This window comes from Periplaneta americana, chromosome 8 (assembly GCF_040183065.1).
Source record: "Periplaneta americana isolate PAMFEO1 chromosome 8, P.americana_PAMFEO1_priV1, whole genome shotgun sequence".
In the NCBI taxonomy this organism is placed as follows: Eukaryota; Metazoa; Arthropoda; class Insecta; order Blattodea; family Blattidae; genus Periplaneta; species Periplaneta americana.
Window position 1 is genome coordinate 134,248,027 of NC_091124.1, and position 16,505 is coordinate 134,264,531.

General features: G+C 38.4%; 1 protein-coding gene across 5 annotated transcripts in view; it reads left to right on the forward strand.

Moving 5' to 3' along the window:
* The window catches only part of LOC138705069 (2-oxoadipate dehydrogenase complex component E1), a 201,279-nt gene that overhangs the window by 107,885 nt on the left and 76,889 nt on the right, over nucleotides 1–16,505 (forward strand). For 4 of the 5 annotated variants that reach the window (XM_069833664.1, XM_069833665.1, XM_069833662.1 and 1 more), the window contains 3 exons: nucleotides 2,749–2,884; nucleotides 2,967–3,098; nucleotides 15,339–15,459. In XM_069833664.1, the coding sequence (XP_069689765.1) occupies nucleotides 2,749–2,884; nucleotides 2,967–3,098; nucleotides 15,339–15,459 (389 nt within the window). The remainder of the gene's footprint in view (nucleotides 1–2,748; nucleotides 2,885–2,966; nucleotides 3,099–15,338; nucleotides 15,460–16,505) is intronic. The other variant, XM_069833663.1, reaches the window with a different exon arrangement.

Consider the following 16,505-nt stretch of genomic DNA (forward strand, 5'->3'; position numbering starts at 1 on the left):
TACTGAGGTATGTCTTAGATCCTTTTTTTTTATCCCGTTTGAATGTTTTTGCATAAGTAATTACGTTGTTCGGATTAATTTGCCCGCTACTGTACATATACTTTATTAGCTTCCTAACCTCTCGTCCAGTTTTTTCTTTCTTTAAAAATGTATATAGATGATTAAACAGGTTAATAACGACTTCCACATTACAATTTTATAGAAAAAAATATACAGAGTGAATCAAAAGTCTGGAACCATATAAATATCTTCCATATGCTTGATTTTCGATTGCTGTAGATTTTACCAGTATTTGTAAAACCAAATTCTCTTCCAGTGACATTCGATTCTAGCTCTCAGCTATCTGAAAAGCCGCCATTTTGAATGCAACTTTGAAATTTTAAGTGGAAAGGGGATCGTATATGTACTCAGAATTATCTGAAATTTTCTGAGAAAAACAATGGTTCAATCCGTTTTGCGATATGTCTAATCGTTTTCAAGTTATTTAAATATACCTGTAATAATGACACAAACTTTAGTTACTGCATCCAAAGATATTTTGTAACATGGTACGGTACTAGGGAAGCTTTGGAAAAGGTGTTTTTATGCAATTCTGGTAATTAACTTTTCCTGCTTTACTTTTTGGTTAATCTGTGACAGTTTCAATGCATTGTTGTGATTATTTGAATCTTTCCTGTAAAAAATGTCTTGATTTTCGTGTGGCATTATCAAAAGATGAAAGAGTTGATATCATTTTTCATTCTGGTAGGTTAAACCACGGAAATGTTGCAGCAGACTGAACGAACAGCCCTGGACATTGGATTGGTCGACGTGGACCAGTAGAATGGCCGGCTAGGTCTCCAGATTTAACATCTCTTGATTTTTCTTTTGGTGTTACATAAAGATCTTGATATATGAAGAGAAAATTGAGAATGTGGAACATTTAAAGAACCGTATCATTGAAGCCTGTGCTAAAGTCACCCGGAAATGCTACAAAATGTTCTATCCACAGGAAAGCTTCAAATTATCACAATAATGCTTTTCTCAGAAAATTTCACATCATTTTGAGTACCTATATGACCCCCTTTCCATTTAAAATTTCGAAGTTGCATTCAAAATGGCGGCTTTCGAGATAGATGAGATCTACAATGGAATGTGTCACTGGTAGAGCATTTGGTCTTACAAATACTGGTAACACCTAGTAATCGAAAATCAAGCATATGGAAGATATTTATATGGTTCCAGACTTTTGATTCACCCTGTATAATCTACGTAGATTACAATCGTATACTTTATTTCCAGAATACAATAGCTAAAGTTTCATCAATCAGCTGTATGGGTATTTCCAACGCAAAATAGTTTTGTAGAGTTCTCTATATTCCTTTGGAATATGTTTTATCTTCATAATATCGTTAACCTTTTTCTTGTTGATACCTATTGAGCCATCATACGCTTTATCTGCTGGAAGGTAAAAATCATTTACATTAACTTTTATCAGTTTGAACATATCTGGTACTAGCCCTTCAATGAATTCTGACACTCTCACATATCCTTTATTTTCTGATGTAACCTATACTTGAGTTGTCTATACTTATCATAAATTTTATTTTCTTATCTCTAATACTGTTAGTGCTTTTTTTTAAAAACAGTTTTGGCCACCATTCTTTAATGTTCAATCCTTCTTCGTTGCAAACTTCATGGACTGTAAATGGCATTTCTTTCTTCCTTGCAGAAGTTATCATATCATTGTACTGGGAGGGTATATAAACGCCAACATGTTTTCTTACAACACGTTTAACACATGCAAAGTTCAGATTGCACGGTAGAAATCTATGTCCTCTCACTGGGTAGTACTGGTGGATGTCTTTGAATCGTTCTGTTATTGTGAAACCCATGAGCAATCTTGTTAGGGTATGGTTACATTTCTACCCACCGCACGAATCACTAAATATATGCAGTTCTGTAACAGATTCTGGCAAATACGTGGACACATAATGGGAAAGAAAACTGCACACATCATCTGGACCTTTATTCCCAATTCCCTCATGGTATGCGTAGAAAACAGACGTGTTGTTAGAAAGATTATGAATACAGAATATGTACATCGAAAGCTTGCGAAGATAAAACATCTCCTGTACAGAAATAAAGGGAAGTGATAAGTTCTGCATGTAGTCGAATAATAACCCAACAACATTTTCCCTTTGTTTACAAGTATCAGTTACTTCCTGTAGCTTATTATTAGTTTATTATAAAACTTGTCCAATATTAGCTGTAATAGAACAGCTGAATCAGCAATTGGCACAGTCTTGAGTGGAAAAACGAAACTACTACAGAAGTTATTTCCTTCTTCCACTCCACACAGAACAGATATGAGATTTTACGTGGGTAAGAATGTTAGTAATATTCCCTTTTTCAGCTCATCCAATGGGTCTATCATTGAGGAACAAAATGGTTATCTCAGTTCAATTTAGCAAAAAAAAAAAAGTAGTTATTCCCTTTTACATTCACTGGTTCAATTGTTCTTCCGGAAAAGCGATATATTGTTAAGCAAACAAAGTACCTGATATAGAGCTACCAAACATAGCATTAAATTGAATTAAATTATAATTGTGAAAGAGAAGGTCTGATGGCCTTAACTACACCAGAATAAATAAATAAATAAATAAATAAATAAGTAAATAAATAAATAAATAAAACTGTTAGGGGCTTGTTTCCAGGACTTGGTCGAAAAATTTGAATATTAAGTAAAACTGATAATATTTAACAAAGATCTGTTCCAGATATCTATTCAGATTCACTTGTAGAAGAAGGAGTGATGACAAAGGAAGATGTTGATGTCATTGTTGCTGAATATACAAGCTGGCTAAACAATATCTTGAAAACCAGTGACTCTTACATTCCACAGGTATAAATCTGAGACAATGTTGTATATTATTAACATCTCATATTACTTGTTTCAATCTACTAATTAAATACCATAATTATAGGAAACTTTCCTCAGAAAACACTGGGCAGGAATCCATCAGGCTGACTCAGCCATTACAGTATGGGACACGGGAGTAGAGCTTGATATCCTTCGGTACGTTGGCAAGAGATCAGTTACATACCCAGAAAAATTCGTAAGTATTTTTCTACTTATACTAAGTTAAAACAATATAACTTCCACATCCAGTAGTGAAATAAGGTTCTGATTTCTTAGACTAGTGGTTCCCAAACCTCTTGAAGGCGCGATTCCACTTCTGGGCGAGGTTTCTGTAAATGACATCCTTACCGATCTGGTAGGGTACTTAACCCCATTCGAAAATTACAAATGCCTGTTATTCAAAATTAATGGAAAACACCGTGAGTTGTAGTCAGTTAGTCAGTAGCGAGAGAGAGAGAGAGAGAGAGAGAGAGAGAGAGAACCAGCCTTGGCCAGCGAGCGAAGTGGACCTGATTTCGAGTCAGTCTTCGGAAGTCAGTCAGTCTACACGAGTCTTCGAGCGAGCAAGGAAGCCAGTCTTCGAGACCGGGGTTCGACGTGAGGAGGACCGCAACTGTGACAGCGACCAGGCGAGGATCTGAGTTCGACGTGCAGTGAACTTGAGTGGATCCGTAACTGTCGCAGCATCCAGGCGAGGATCTGGGTTCTAAGTGCAGTGAACCGTATCCGGAAGTCTTGGGTTCGAAGTGCAGTGAACTGTGTCGGGAAGGCTTGGGGTTCGATGTACCGTGAACTTGAGTGAGTGAGCTAGGAGAACTAGCCAAGGCGAACGAACTGTGATCTGAGAACTGACAGTCTTGTTCTGTACATACTGCTTTGTAAACATTAGTTGAAATTAGGAGCACATTGTTGTTCTTCTCAATAATACACATGAATTGTCATTGTCATCCGGTAGAGTGCAATAACGACTCCTATGTCGCTGTGTTGAGTGGAATACCCATGGTTAACGGGTGTTTGATTAAAGTTAGAAATAAAAGTAACATCATTGTTGAATAAAAGTTACACTGGTGTCAGAAGTAGGATATTGTGGACATAATGGAGAACCTACAGCAGATCCTGCAAGCCATCGCGGAAATGAGAGCAGACATGAAAAACGACATTAGTGATGTGGAAAACGATATAAGTGAAGTCAAAGCAGACATGAAAAACGACATAAGTGAAGTGACTACACAAATCGGTAGCGTTTCGACGTACATAGATGGAATTGTTACCATCGTAAAAGATGAATTTATAGCCGATTTCGACAGACTAAACGAGAATTTCGCAACTGTAAATAGAAGCAGTGACCGAACTAAGATGGGACATAGACCATTTCGACGGCAAAATTCGCGCTCTCGAGCGTTGTCAAGAGCAGACGAGTGAGTTGCTGGATAAAAATGCTGAGGAAAACAAGCACATACTCGCGTTAATGGATCAACATGCTGAAGAACACAGGCACATACTCGCGTTAATGGATCAACATGCTGAAGAACACAGGCACATACTCGCGTTAATGGATCAACATGCTGAAGATAACAAGCACATACTCGCGTTAATGGATCAACATGCTGAAGAACACAAGCACATACTCGCATTTTTGGAATCTCCAGGGTAGAGAACAAATAGATAGTTGCCGAAGAGGTTCGACGGGCCATGGAAAAAGCGGCAACAGAATTAAGGAACCCATATGAAGACCCTGTGGAATCAACGCCTCCTGCTAGACATTCGAACGTCAAGACGCCGAAGTTCGACGGAACGACGTCCTGGGCAATATTTCGACGCCAGTTCGAGACTATCGCAGAACATAATGGGGTGGATGCCGTCAGAGAAATCTACTCAGCTGCTGGCCGCGCTTCAGGGACAGGCGTCGGAGATACTTCACAGCGTTTCAGAAGATGGTATAGCCATTGAGATAATGGAGGCCTTGGCAACATTTAGGACCCAACTGAAAACGAGGGTCCAACGGTCAGGCGAGTCCCTACAAGAATTTGCAATGTTGATAGAACAACTGGCCCATAGGCCCTCAAGGGTCTACCTGCTAGCTTCGTCGCAGGAGAGGCGGTCTAACCTACGGCAGCGGAGTTCAATACCCCGAGATCAGACAGGAAGTACTCTTGGCTGAGCATCGCACCATCAACATCGCTGTGGCGGCGGCCCTCAGGATGGAGGGGGCCAAGTTGACGGCGAACGTCTCGACATTGCACCAGATTAGGAGCTTCGCGGCGGCCGACGTCGAGGAACGTCAACCGAAGTCACCCGAGCGACAGAGACGAGGAGTGCCCACCTGCTGGTCCTGCGGCGAACCTGGCCATTTAAGGAGGGACTGCGACCGATCTGGTCACAGACAGGAAAACTAGAAGGGGCCTATGCGAGGAGGGGCACGTCGGCGCAATCATCACCATCTCCTCGGCTGATCTTGAAGACGGTTAACAGTAGATGCGACGATGGGCTGATTGCTGACGGATGGATAAGAGGTCGTCCGTGCAGAGTACTGGTAGACACCGGGGTGTCGCTCACTATCGCCAGGCCGGAAGTCTTGAGTGGCCTACCTGGAAGGACGCCGCTGCGCCAATATGAGCTACGTACTGCTTCAGGCGAGAGCTTGCCCATCCAGGAAGAGTTTTTCCTGGATCTGACCTAGGAAAGAGGAGACTGGAGATGTGGGTGTTCGTCGCCAACATCACTGAAGACGTCATCCTGACTCGACGCCTTGCGGATCTTCGATGCGACGGTGGACGTCCGGCGCCGTATCCTCCGTTTCGGTCAGGATGAAGTGTTCCTGTGGGAAGTCGAGGACCAACCCATGGCCAGCAGACTCACCTTGGAGAATTAGGTGATAATCCCAGCAGGCTGCGAGATGGTGGTGACGGCACGACTGGATGGACAGCCTAAGCGAAACCTGCTCCTCGATTCGCAAATAACTCTGATAGATGGGGTTTGTGGGGCCAGATCCTTACTCCCAAACCAGGAGACGGTCCTGTGTTACGGTCCTCCATAAAAATCTGTTTCCAGACGTTTCCCTGCTTTCTCATCGCTCCGCGTTGTCTCGCAGCCTTCCTTCCCCTCGGCCCCGCGCCACGCCGCAGCGTCTACCGGAGCCCGAGTTCCGCTTCCCCGCGCCTTCCTTCGCCTCAGATGCGCTCGAAACTCCCCGATGCGACCCGAACTTTCCAGACAGGTGCCACAGTATAATAAATATGTATGATATAAAGTATAGTATACTATACTCTGAGGACTCAGAAAGTTAATTCAATCATAAAGAAATCTATTAATTTTTTTAAGTATTGAACAAATATGCATAATTCACATACATTACCATACTCCTATTTTCTGATGCACAATAACAATTGCAGTTAATCTGAGTTAGAGTCGGTTGTTCAAATTCTGAATAGCGTCGCTCGAAGTATCAATTCTACAAAAGACTAATGTTTATCCATAATTTATGACAATGATTAGAAAGTTTAAGTATGCCCATGATTTCCGACGACTCTAACAAGAAAAGTTGTTGTTGTTGTTATTGTTGTTGTTGTTGTTGTTTTCTAATGCCAGGCGCTTGACAATAAAGTCATTTGACCTCTTGCACTCCAATATTTTTCAAAGATATTGCCATGGTCACCCAATGAAGCACAGATTTTGAGGTGTTCCGAATCCATTTCTTGATTTGAATTGCACAATGAGCAGTTAGGGGACTGATATTTTCCAATTCTATGCAGGTGCTTGGCCAAACAGTCATGGCCTATTGCCAATCTAAATGCAGCTACAGACGATTTGCCTGGTAAATCGGGAATTAAATGTGGATTATGATGCAGAGAGTTCCATTTTTTCGCTTGAGATTGTGTTATCAAATTTTGTTTGGTTAAGTCTAAGTATGTAGATTTAATAAGTCTTTTCACAGAGTAATACGTAGATATAGTAACAGGTCTATAAAGTACCAGTGCTGCCCTTCTTTGTAAAGCATCCGCATTTTCGTTTCCCAGGATTCCACAATGGGATGGTATCCATTGGAATAAAATTCTTTTATTGAGTGTTATTAATTGAGAGAGCATTTTAGTTATTTCCGCTATTTGAGATGAAGGTGTGTGTTGAGAGACTATTGATATAAAAGCTGCTTTGGAGTCTGACAATATAACTGCATTTTTAAATTTATTGATGTGGCATAGAAGATTCCTCAGACTTTCACTTTTTGCAATGATTTCTTCATCAAAACTTGTTGTTCCATATCCAAGTGATCTATAAAGTGAGAAGAGACAGCATGTAACACCTGTGTCGACACTTTGTTCCCCGGAGATCAAGGATCCGTAGGTGTATGAATGAAGCAGTTTTGTGGAGGGTACCTAATATTAATTGTCTCTCAAGACAATTGTTTCATTATTTCAGTGTTTACTTCTGATTTCAGTATTTTTTCTGTTCAATTTAGATTTACATATTTAATAGAGTTAAAGGATTTGGTTTAATTTGTAAGTTTTATTTTAAATTTGGGACATTGATTTTCTGTTTTAATCCTTTAACCATGGATATGAAACTTTTTTGAGTTATTAATCTACAGAGAGGACTCTATGATTGTCAATTCTTTCCTGGTAATCTGAAAAGTTTTTCATATTGGAACAGTGCTTTTTCTTCTGTTGTCATTTTGATGCTGTTAATATTAGTGAGGAATGTCGTAGACTATTGGAGTTGTTTTGATTCCACCAGTAATGAGCCTGAGAGCTTGGTTTTGAACACGTTCTATTTCGTTTATGAAAGGTGAAGTAATTAAAAAATCTCCGCAGTACGTCAGCACTGGCTGTATAAACATTTTGTATGTAGTGTTCAAAGTATTTCTAGAGCATACCCATTTCTTTCCTGCTAGTTTTTTTCAGAAGAAAGAATCTTTTACGAACTTTTTCAGAAATATATTTCAAAAGATTGCTTTATGTTAATTTACTATCGAAAATAACTCCAAGATATTTGGATTCATAAGTCCTAGGAAGGTGTTGGCCATTGTATTGGATATTGAATTGTCTTTCTTTATCACCAAGTGAAAATATTTGGTAATATTAAGGAAGACAAAAAGGGGTATTTGTGTTCGAACAAACATGTCTGTATTAAATTTTAGTTATATGACCATTATGTACCTCTCAATGTGCTAGTGAGTGTTGTTTTTCTGCAAACCTGTGCAAACGTTCACTAGATGTCACTGCAAAGGTCATTGTAAACGCCAAACGCAATGCGGATATCTTAACTATAAATGTAAGCGGGGATTTTCAATATAATGCTCAAAGCAATATGAATAATTAAGAAGAAAAGCAAGTTGGTCACATGCCATAGTTACACATTCTGTAATATCAGTGCTGAACGCCAAGTCGATGACACTTTTGAAGTTATTCACAGATTCACCAATATCGTTGCCAGCGTTCTGCCACGCGTAACGAAGCATTGGTCTATAATACTTCCGCAGACAATTGATTGTAAATGACAGATTCCAATTTCATGATTAAACCGCGGGAGTGCGGGCCTTTTACAGTCAAGTTAAGTTTGACTGGAGCGTTCCGTGGCGTGTGTAATGAACTCTCAGGCAAGCAACTCACTGTGCGTGCTTCAGATGTACAATCTTGTGTATATGAATTGCATACATACAATAATCATACATTTCGTAATTATCTAATTGATGCGATGTCGACAGAATTTTGCAGTCCGTGCGCCAGAAAAGTTAAATGCACCATGTTGGAATACCGCTCTTTAAGCTGTTTTGCTGCCTTAATAATATATGGAGCTGCATCAGTGACAAAAAGAAGTACATTATTATATTTTATCCTTTCAGACCATAAAAGGCGCACAGCCTTATAAAAAACTTGGACAATAGTTGCATGATTTACCTTTTCCCTACACAGTTCTCGGGAAGTATACCGACCACCACATTTGCCACGTATCTACCACTGACGTCTGTAGACTCATCAACTGAAACCCATATATTTTCTGATCGTTTACGCTTTCTCGAATTTTGGAAATCGTATTCTGGTACGAAATTGGTAAATAATACGTATTGTTGCTTCTCCTGGAATATGTTGATTTGTGTATTTTTCCAGAACTCATCTAAAGTGGGGATTGTCCAAAGTTCTGAATGAAATGTTTGTGTGTACCAACATGTCACATAAGTCTATATATTGAATTGTGACCGACTATTTGAACTCGATTGTTTCTTGTTTGAATTGCGTTCAACATTTTCCTTGTGTTCTTTACTATTACAGTGTCTTCCAAAATAGTACTTCTTAGTTCGTAATAATCTGAAATTACACACGACACATACAACACGTTCTCCTTCTATAACAGCCTAAAAATATCGCGTCCGAATTGTTCGACTAAATTATTTAGTACTGCACTTCGTGAGCGAGTTGTATTAGACATTGTAATATGTGTCATTTCACAGATGCAACTCTTCAGTATGACAGCTAAACATACTCTGAATATTTCGGGTTCGATGCACGAAACAGTACGGCGAAAGGCGAGAGAGACTTGCGTCATACTCAATACCCGTCTGCATAGTCAACTGCAATCGCCGTATTAGGGCCCGCACTCCCGCGGTCTATTCATGATAAAGAATCCGACATGCAATTTTGGCTGCATGTTACTGGACCGTAGTTTAATAAAGTATGTTATTATCTTAGCATAGGCTATATTTTGTATTGCCTGAAGAAGTACACGTCCAGAAGTTGTGCATATTTCATAGTTTTAGGTGGGATGACTTTGAAATCTACATGTTTTCCTCCTGAGGCTAGCAGTAGTAGCTACTTGTTCAACCATAAGGTACATGTGCCAAATACGGCCCACTTAATGTATCAAGATCTATTGTATCGTTACTGAAGGAGATAAAATTCTGAAAATTGTACTAAAACATACTTCAGGGTGAGTAGCAAAGAAGACGCGGTCTTAGATTTAGAGTTATCGAAAAACTTGTCTATAGTAGTGCAATATGTAAAATGTGAGTAATGGGCCTTATTTGGCATACTCGTTCCAAATAAAGCCCACTGTCAGTCCCAAATAAGCCCCATGTGTAAATAAATAGTGATTACGAAAGAAAATAGAAATCAATTAAATTACAATAATTGTATATAAACGAAATGAACTACAATAATAATATTCAAAGTTAAGTAGCTAGACTAAAACACATTCTGGACAAAGCAAATGGATATTTTGTCCATAGTCTAAAGATCACAGTCTGAGTAAACAAAAAAACTGTTCTTAGGCTAAGATCACATTCTGGGCAAAGGAAACTGAATGTTTTCACCATATTTTCACTGTTGTCTGAAGATTACACTCTGCACAGAGAGAACTGGTATATTTTCCTAAGTTTAAGAGACATTCTGGGAAAACAAAACGGAATATTTTGTCCTTAGCCTAAAGATTACACTCTACAAAAAGAAAAGTTGTACTGTGTCTTTCACTTAAATATTACAGTGTGAGCAAAGAAGACTGGATATTCTGTCCTTAGCCGTAAGTCCAACGCATTCTTCATGAACACAAGTTGAACACTTTACACAAAGTCTCATGTCAGCAATACGATCTTTTCTGCATAAATAGCAGAACCAACTTTCTTTTCCCACTCTTTTAGTTGGAATGCCACTCGGTCCAGCTTCAAGAAGATCTTTCACGGAAGACACAGGACATATTTTCCACTTCTGAGCTGTTTTCACGCTCAAACCTTTAGGAGCAGTAGCACCATTCTTATCGCTTTCGCGGTCCTCTGTAGGCCTATGTCCTTTTGCAGTTTTAACTGATTTAGTCTCCTGTTTGTCTTGAAAAAAAATCCTTAATGACCTCAACTGCTTGCCAATTAAGGGCTTTTCGTCGCAGGTTTGTATGTTTTTTCTTTATTTCAGGGGTACGAAGAATGTCTTGAAATGAAGTTTCAAATGTTCTTTCATTATCACTAGAGATATGGAAAAAGCCACTGGATTCGTCATGAAGAGAGAAGATGTCACTTGTGAAGCTTGAGTCCCCTGAATCTCTTTGTTTCGAAACTCTTTTCTGGGTTAATGCTTCAACCTGATTTGGCTGATGTAAGAGCAATTGGGATCCAGATTATGATTGTAATGGGGCTTCTTCAGCCTTTTCTCTCCTGGTGAGTTCCGAAGGACCGAAGGCACTCTAAGGGATAACACTAAGGTCGAACGGATAAATTCCAGTAGCGCTAAACCCACTTGATACATTGGAAGGTGTAGCAGCTCTTGGCCAACCCTTATTAATATTTTCCCAAATATCCGTTTGTTTACTGTACGACTTTCAGCACCTTTCTGCTTTGACCAGTAAAGCAATACTTCATCATCCCAGAATGCTTCGTAAGGGCCAAACACGGACTTATCGAATGGCTGAAAATCATGAGTGGTGTTGCTAGGTAAGCAGAACAACGTAATGCCACACGAGTCTGCTACATCTACAACGCCAGTGTCCAAATGCGATGATGCCCCATCAAAGATTAATAGAACATTGCCTTGTATCTTGAATTTAGCGAAATGATGTAACTATTTGATGAAGGTTGCTGTTGTCATTGACCCTTTCTCAGTCATCTCAACCTCAGTGCCAGATGAAAGGTTATCTTTCCATACGGAATTTAATCTCTTCCCTTTAAAAATGATCATAGGCGGTATAACTTTACCCAGTGCGTTGCCACATGAGACAATAGATATATTTTCACCGTGCTCAGGGGCTACAAGATGTACTTTTTTTCCTCACCTTTCTTTGCATTCTTTGTGGAGAGAAAGCTTACAATCTTTCTCGTCAATGTTATAGATTAGTTGGGGCTTATCTAAAATATCTAAGCGAGTCATTAACTTCTTCAGATTATCAAAATCATCCTTAACAATGCAGCCCTACCAGGATTCATGCTCTGCGCCTTTCTTCCGGATACTTCTGGATGTCGTCGTAAAAACAATTCCAACTATTTTCTTCCAGCAAGGCCACTTAACTTGTTGAAAGGGTTTTCAATGTTAATTTCATCACAAAAGTGTATACTGAGCGTCGAAGTACTTTGCTCGTTATTGGAATGCCTATCTGTGCTAGAGTAAAAATCCTGTTGCAGAGATATTATTCTTGAACAGAGGTCAAAATTGATGATCTACCTAACGTTTTTGTATTCTTTCCACTAATTTGGTGGTTTCTTAATGTCCTTTGTGGGATTTTAAATTGCGTTGCTGCTGTCCTTACAGGCATTCCTTGAACTATAGCCTCCATTGCCTGCTGCAATTGCTGTTCGGTCCAAAGTGCTCTCGTTTTCTTAAGCTTTTCCATCTAAAAATAATAGGGACGTGATGTTACTAGAGATACGTTGTTTTCGTAAACCTCGGATTCACCAAATGCAGTTTTTCAGCTGATAAAATCAATCATTCTATGTTTCAAGTCCTTTCTTGTCAAAATAACTTATGTTTAAGCTCTCTAAATAAATAAAAGTTTTGTGTTTAAGTACTACATACCGAAAGAATTAAAATATTATATTTTAACAAATAAACAGAATTATTATGCTACGAATAATTAATAACATTGCGAATTTAGAATAATTATCGTAGCTTTGATAATTATCTTCACAATGTCCTCATAAATAAATTACTGTATGTTACAGAATAATTTATGGGGCTCAAAATTAGAAAAAACCTTGGAGAAAATTCATGTTCCAAATAAGGCCCATGGGCCTTGTTTAGCTCATCTACAGAGGGCCTTATTTGGAGCTCCCTGTAAATCCACACATTCATTCATAGGTTTACTAAAGGATAAATAAATACACACTAAATGGAAAATATCAATACAGTATCTTATTGTACTAATCATATGCTTTGAAATGTCATATACCATATTCATTTATGTTCAGTTACCAAAAAATGCACAAGGTTTATTAAAATACCTCGAAATAGTAGCGACAACAGTTTCATACTTTGTTCACTGCTCAACTAATGGAAACATGGTGAAATCGTTCACTTAAATTGTTGCAGTTTTTAGTCTAGACGTTAGAGGCCAGGAACTGTCAGAAACATTAAGAATCTTGTGGAAATTGTAATTTTATCTTAATATAATGACAGATGGGCCTTATTTAGAACCGGGCCTTATTTGGGTCATGTACCTTATATCCAGACCAGAGTCACAAAGTAGGAGTGACTTTGTCGACAAATGTGAATTCAAAACTTTTGAAATAAACGTCTTTAGATGTTGTTTCGTCGTCTTCCCGCTCACATTTTCATTCACGAAGACATTTAGTGGGCACCAGTTTTCTGGACTGAATTTTGGAATTAAATAAAGAAAAAATTAATTAACATATCCATTCAATGCTTGAGCTGTTTGAACTTTATCAATTGCTAATTGTCAAAATTATAATACAAAGTTTCGAAAAGTGAATCTGTCTTCAGGTGAAAACCTACTGTGGGGATCGTTGCAAACAGCTAGCCTGTCTGACTGATATACATATACATATTCATCATTTTCTGCTTCTCTCTTCATCCTCCTCTTTGGTATTGTACAATTTTAATCTCTAGTAGATTGCAATCAAATATAAATCGAGCACATTTTATGTTCTGTTGACAGTATGTAATAATAAATTTCTTCTGGTAAATTCAGTGTAGCTATTTCCTGACCTTCAATGGCGTGAATTTCTTCCCTTATTACGGCTGCGAGAGGTACATTTTGGTATTGTTCGGCCTTTCTTTTAATTCCTGCCGTAACGTTTTTTTCGCATAACTTCATTCTATTCCGAAGATGCACGTGCTTACTTTCCTTACACTTGGATACGGAAATGTAGGCTTATATTTCTATCTGTGACACAACGGGCATTGCATGTATCACATTTTCGCACCGCGAATACGAGTGTCTCCATTTATGCTGAATGAGTGGAACTGATATAGTATAATTGTCATAAACTATTTTGTTCTTCCCTTCAAATGAGGGAAGTAAATATGCCATTATAATGTCTTTGAAACTGTATTGTATAAATTTGATTCATTTTTAAGAGTTACGGCACATATATTCAATTGGATTTCACTATAACGAAAACCATAACAAAGCACATTAATAATGATGAAGTCGTTTTCCATTAACTGCAATGCAACTTGTCTTGTATTTAGTTGTATGAACAAAATTTTAAATGGATTATAGAAAAATTGGACAAAAAATGCGGACGAAAGAAAATGGACAAAATATTTGTGGGCCTAAGATATTAATAGACAATAGTTATTGAAAATGGACGAATCCTTTATGGACAAAAAAGTGTACCAAATGCCCGTGTACAAAATGGAGATGGACTGAATGACTGTGGACAACATAAAGTGGACAAACTGACCTGGAATTGTTATCCTAAATTCCCTTTTCAAATAAGTAATAAATTCCAGTGACGCTGTAAAGTTTGGACACCCGATATTTCTGACTATGTCCAATGCTCAATGTTGTAAATGTCAGTAATGAAAAGAAGACCGCATTCACGCGCTTTATTACACTTGGACATTGTGTGCTGCTTGATGATATTAATCTGGAGTGTAAGATAGGCCTAACCTTTGAAAACTGTATCGCCTTTTCTTGTCTTTCCACACAATCCAATACACTTTTGATATTGCTTTTAGTCTTCAGTTTTAGAAGTTTATCATTCATGTTGAAACCTCTGATGTCATAATCATTAAATGTGTTCTCTAGTATGTTGTCATCAAACATCGTGATGACACTTCCATTTTTAAACTTCTTGTCAGAAGAAGGTTGGAATTCACTTTCACCGTTTCATCGCCTCTTCTCGAACTTACCTTGTCACTACCACTTGCAGTGAGATGTTTATCACTATCATACTAGCGTCATAAGTGTGTGTTAGTGTTACACAGTATCCGTTACTAACCGGTAATCATATTTTTGCACGATAAGAGAAACCAGAAAACATGCGAATGATTCATCTTCTACACTAATACCAACTTCACGAAGGAGAGTTCGTCGTAACTTCATCTCAATCAATCGCAATATATTAGCAGGATTTATTATCAATATCCGACCCATCTGACGCTTCATTACACAAAAAACTTCACAAAATGCAACTTCACAAGCACACTGCACCGTCTTGACTGGCGTAGCGGCAGGAAAAGGTCGAATTTGGCATGGCATACTAAGAGGTCTCTAATGGATGACTACAGAAATTTACAGATAAACGAATATCACAGTACAATAAAGGACTTTTACATGAATCCTCACGGGATTGCGGTGTAAATGTGTTTGTTCCAGCCCAGATACTCCCCTTGTAAGAGCTTTTGGTTACGGTCTTGTAATGACATTTAAGTTATTTCATTAAGTTTAATAAAGACACATCACACAATTCTGCCTTTCTTAAACATAATATTGTGAAGAAGGCAGACTGCTTTGGAGTTTATTATATCTCTCTAAATTTATTCATTGTATTGTATTTCAGAATATTCATCCTCATTTGCTGAAAACACACGTGAATGCTCGCCTGAATAAAATATCCACAGGAACAAATATTGATTGGGCATCGGCTGAAGCGTTGGCTCTAGGGTCACTACTGTACCAAGGTATATTAATTTACTTAATGTCCTTAGATATTTATGTATATAAATCGAAAGCTCTTATATCGGTCATTCCTCTCAATCATTAGTAAGTCTATAGCAATATTATGAAGATGTGTAAAAGCATATTACAATGAAACCAAAACTGACATTAGTTTCCTGAACATCTGGAAAACTATCTAATCCCACAATAACAGGAAGATAATATTATGAACATGAAGTGTTTATTTCAACACGGCGGTGCTCCATAATCGCACCAAGACTGTTTGGATTGTACGTCCGTGGTTCCATTCCTGACGTGGGGTGAAATTTATATCTATGCCACAGGACTCGGTAGGTCTTGCACTTGTCCTGTAAGGTCTCCACGATGGTCCTGTATTGTGAGAGATACTAGTTTTGGTCCTGAGATATGTCATCCCTTACATCTTGTTGGCTTGTTGAGTCGGTTAAAGCGGAGATAAAACAAGACAAAGAAAGAAGTTGTGTACGAGACTCCCTCGAATCATTAAGAAATGGACAAAGGCCTGAAGCAACGAAGAACTTCATTACGCGTCATCAGTAATTATCAAATCAGGCTTGGCATTGAAATCAGATTCTCGCTTTCAAACTAGGCAGAGGGAGTCAGATGTTAACACCGAATGAGTAAGTCCAAGGCGACATTCATTATTACTAAAAAATTGAAACAATTATACTGTAAAGAAGAACACACTAACTAAACTAAATTGTTATAACAAAAACAAACTAAAAAGCTAGTAATATATTACAGAACGCGAAAGAGAAAGATCACCAGACCAAATGTTTTCAACACGTACAACACACAGGCAGGCAAGATTGAGGACCTGACCACCTGACAACCATAAACTGACTGACAAACTCTCGCTACTGAAGCGTGTGGTGGGTGGGGAGCAATTTCCACCCCTAACTTCTCCAAGTCCTAGGGCAGGATTTACCAGTCACTAGATGCCATACATTGTTTTCGGATTTATGAGAAAATGTAGATAAGTTTAGGAACTACTTCCAAATTGACTGTTCAGTCATTTGACAGTTTGCGG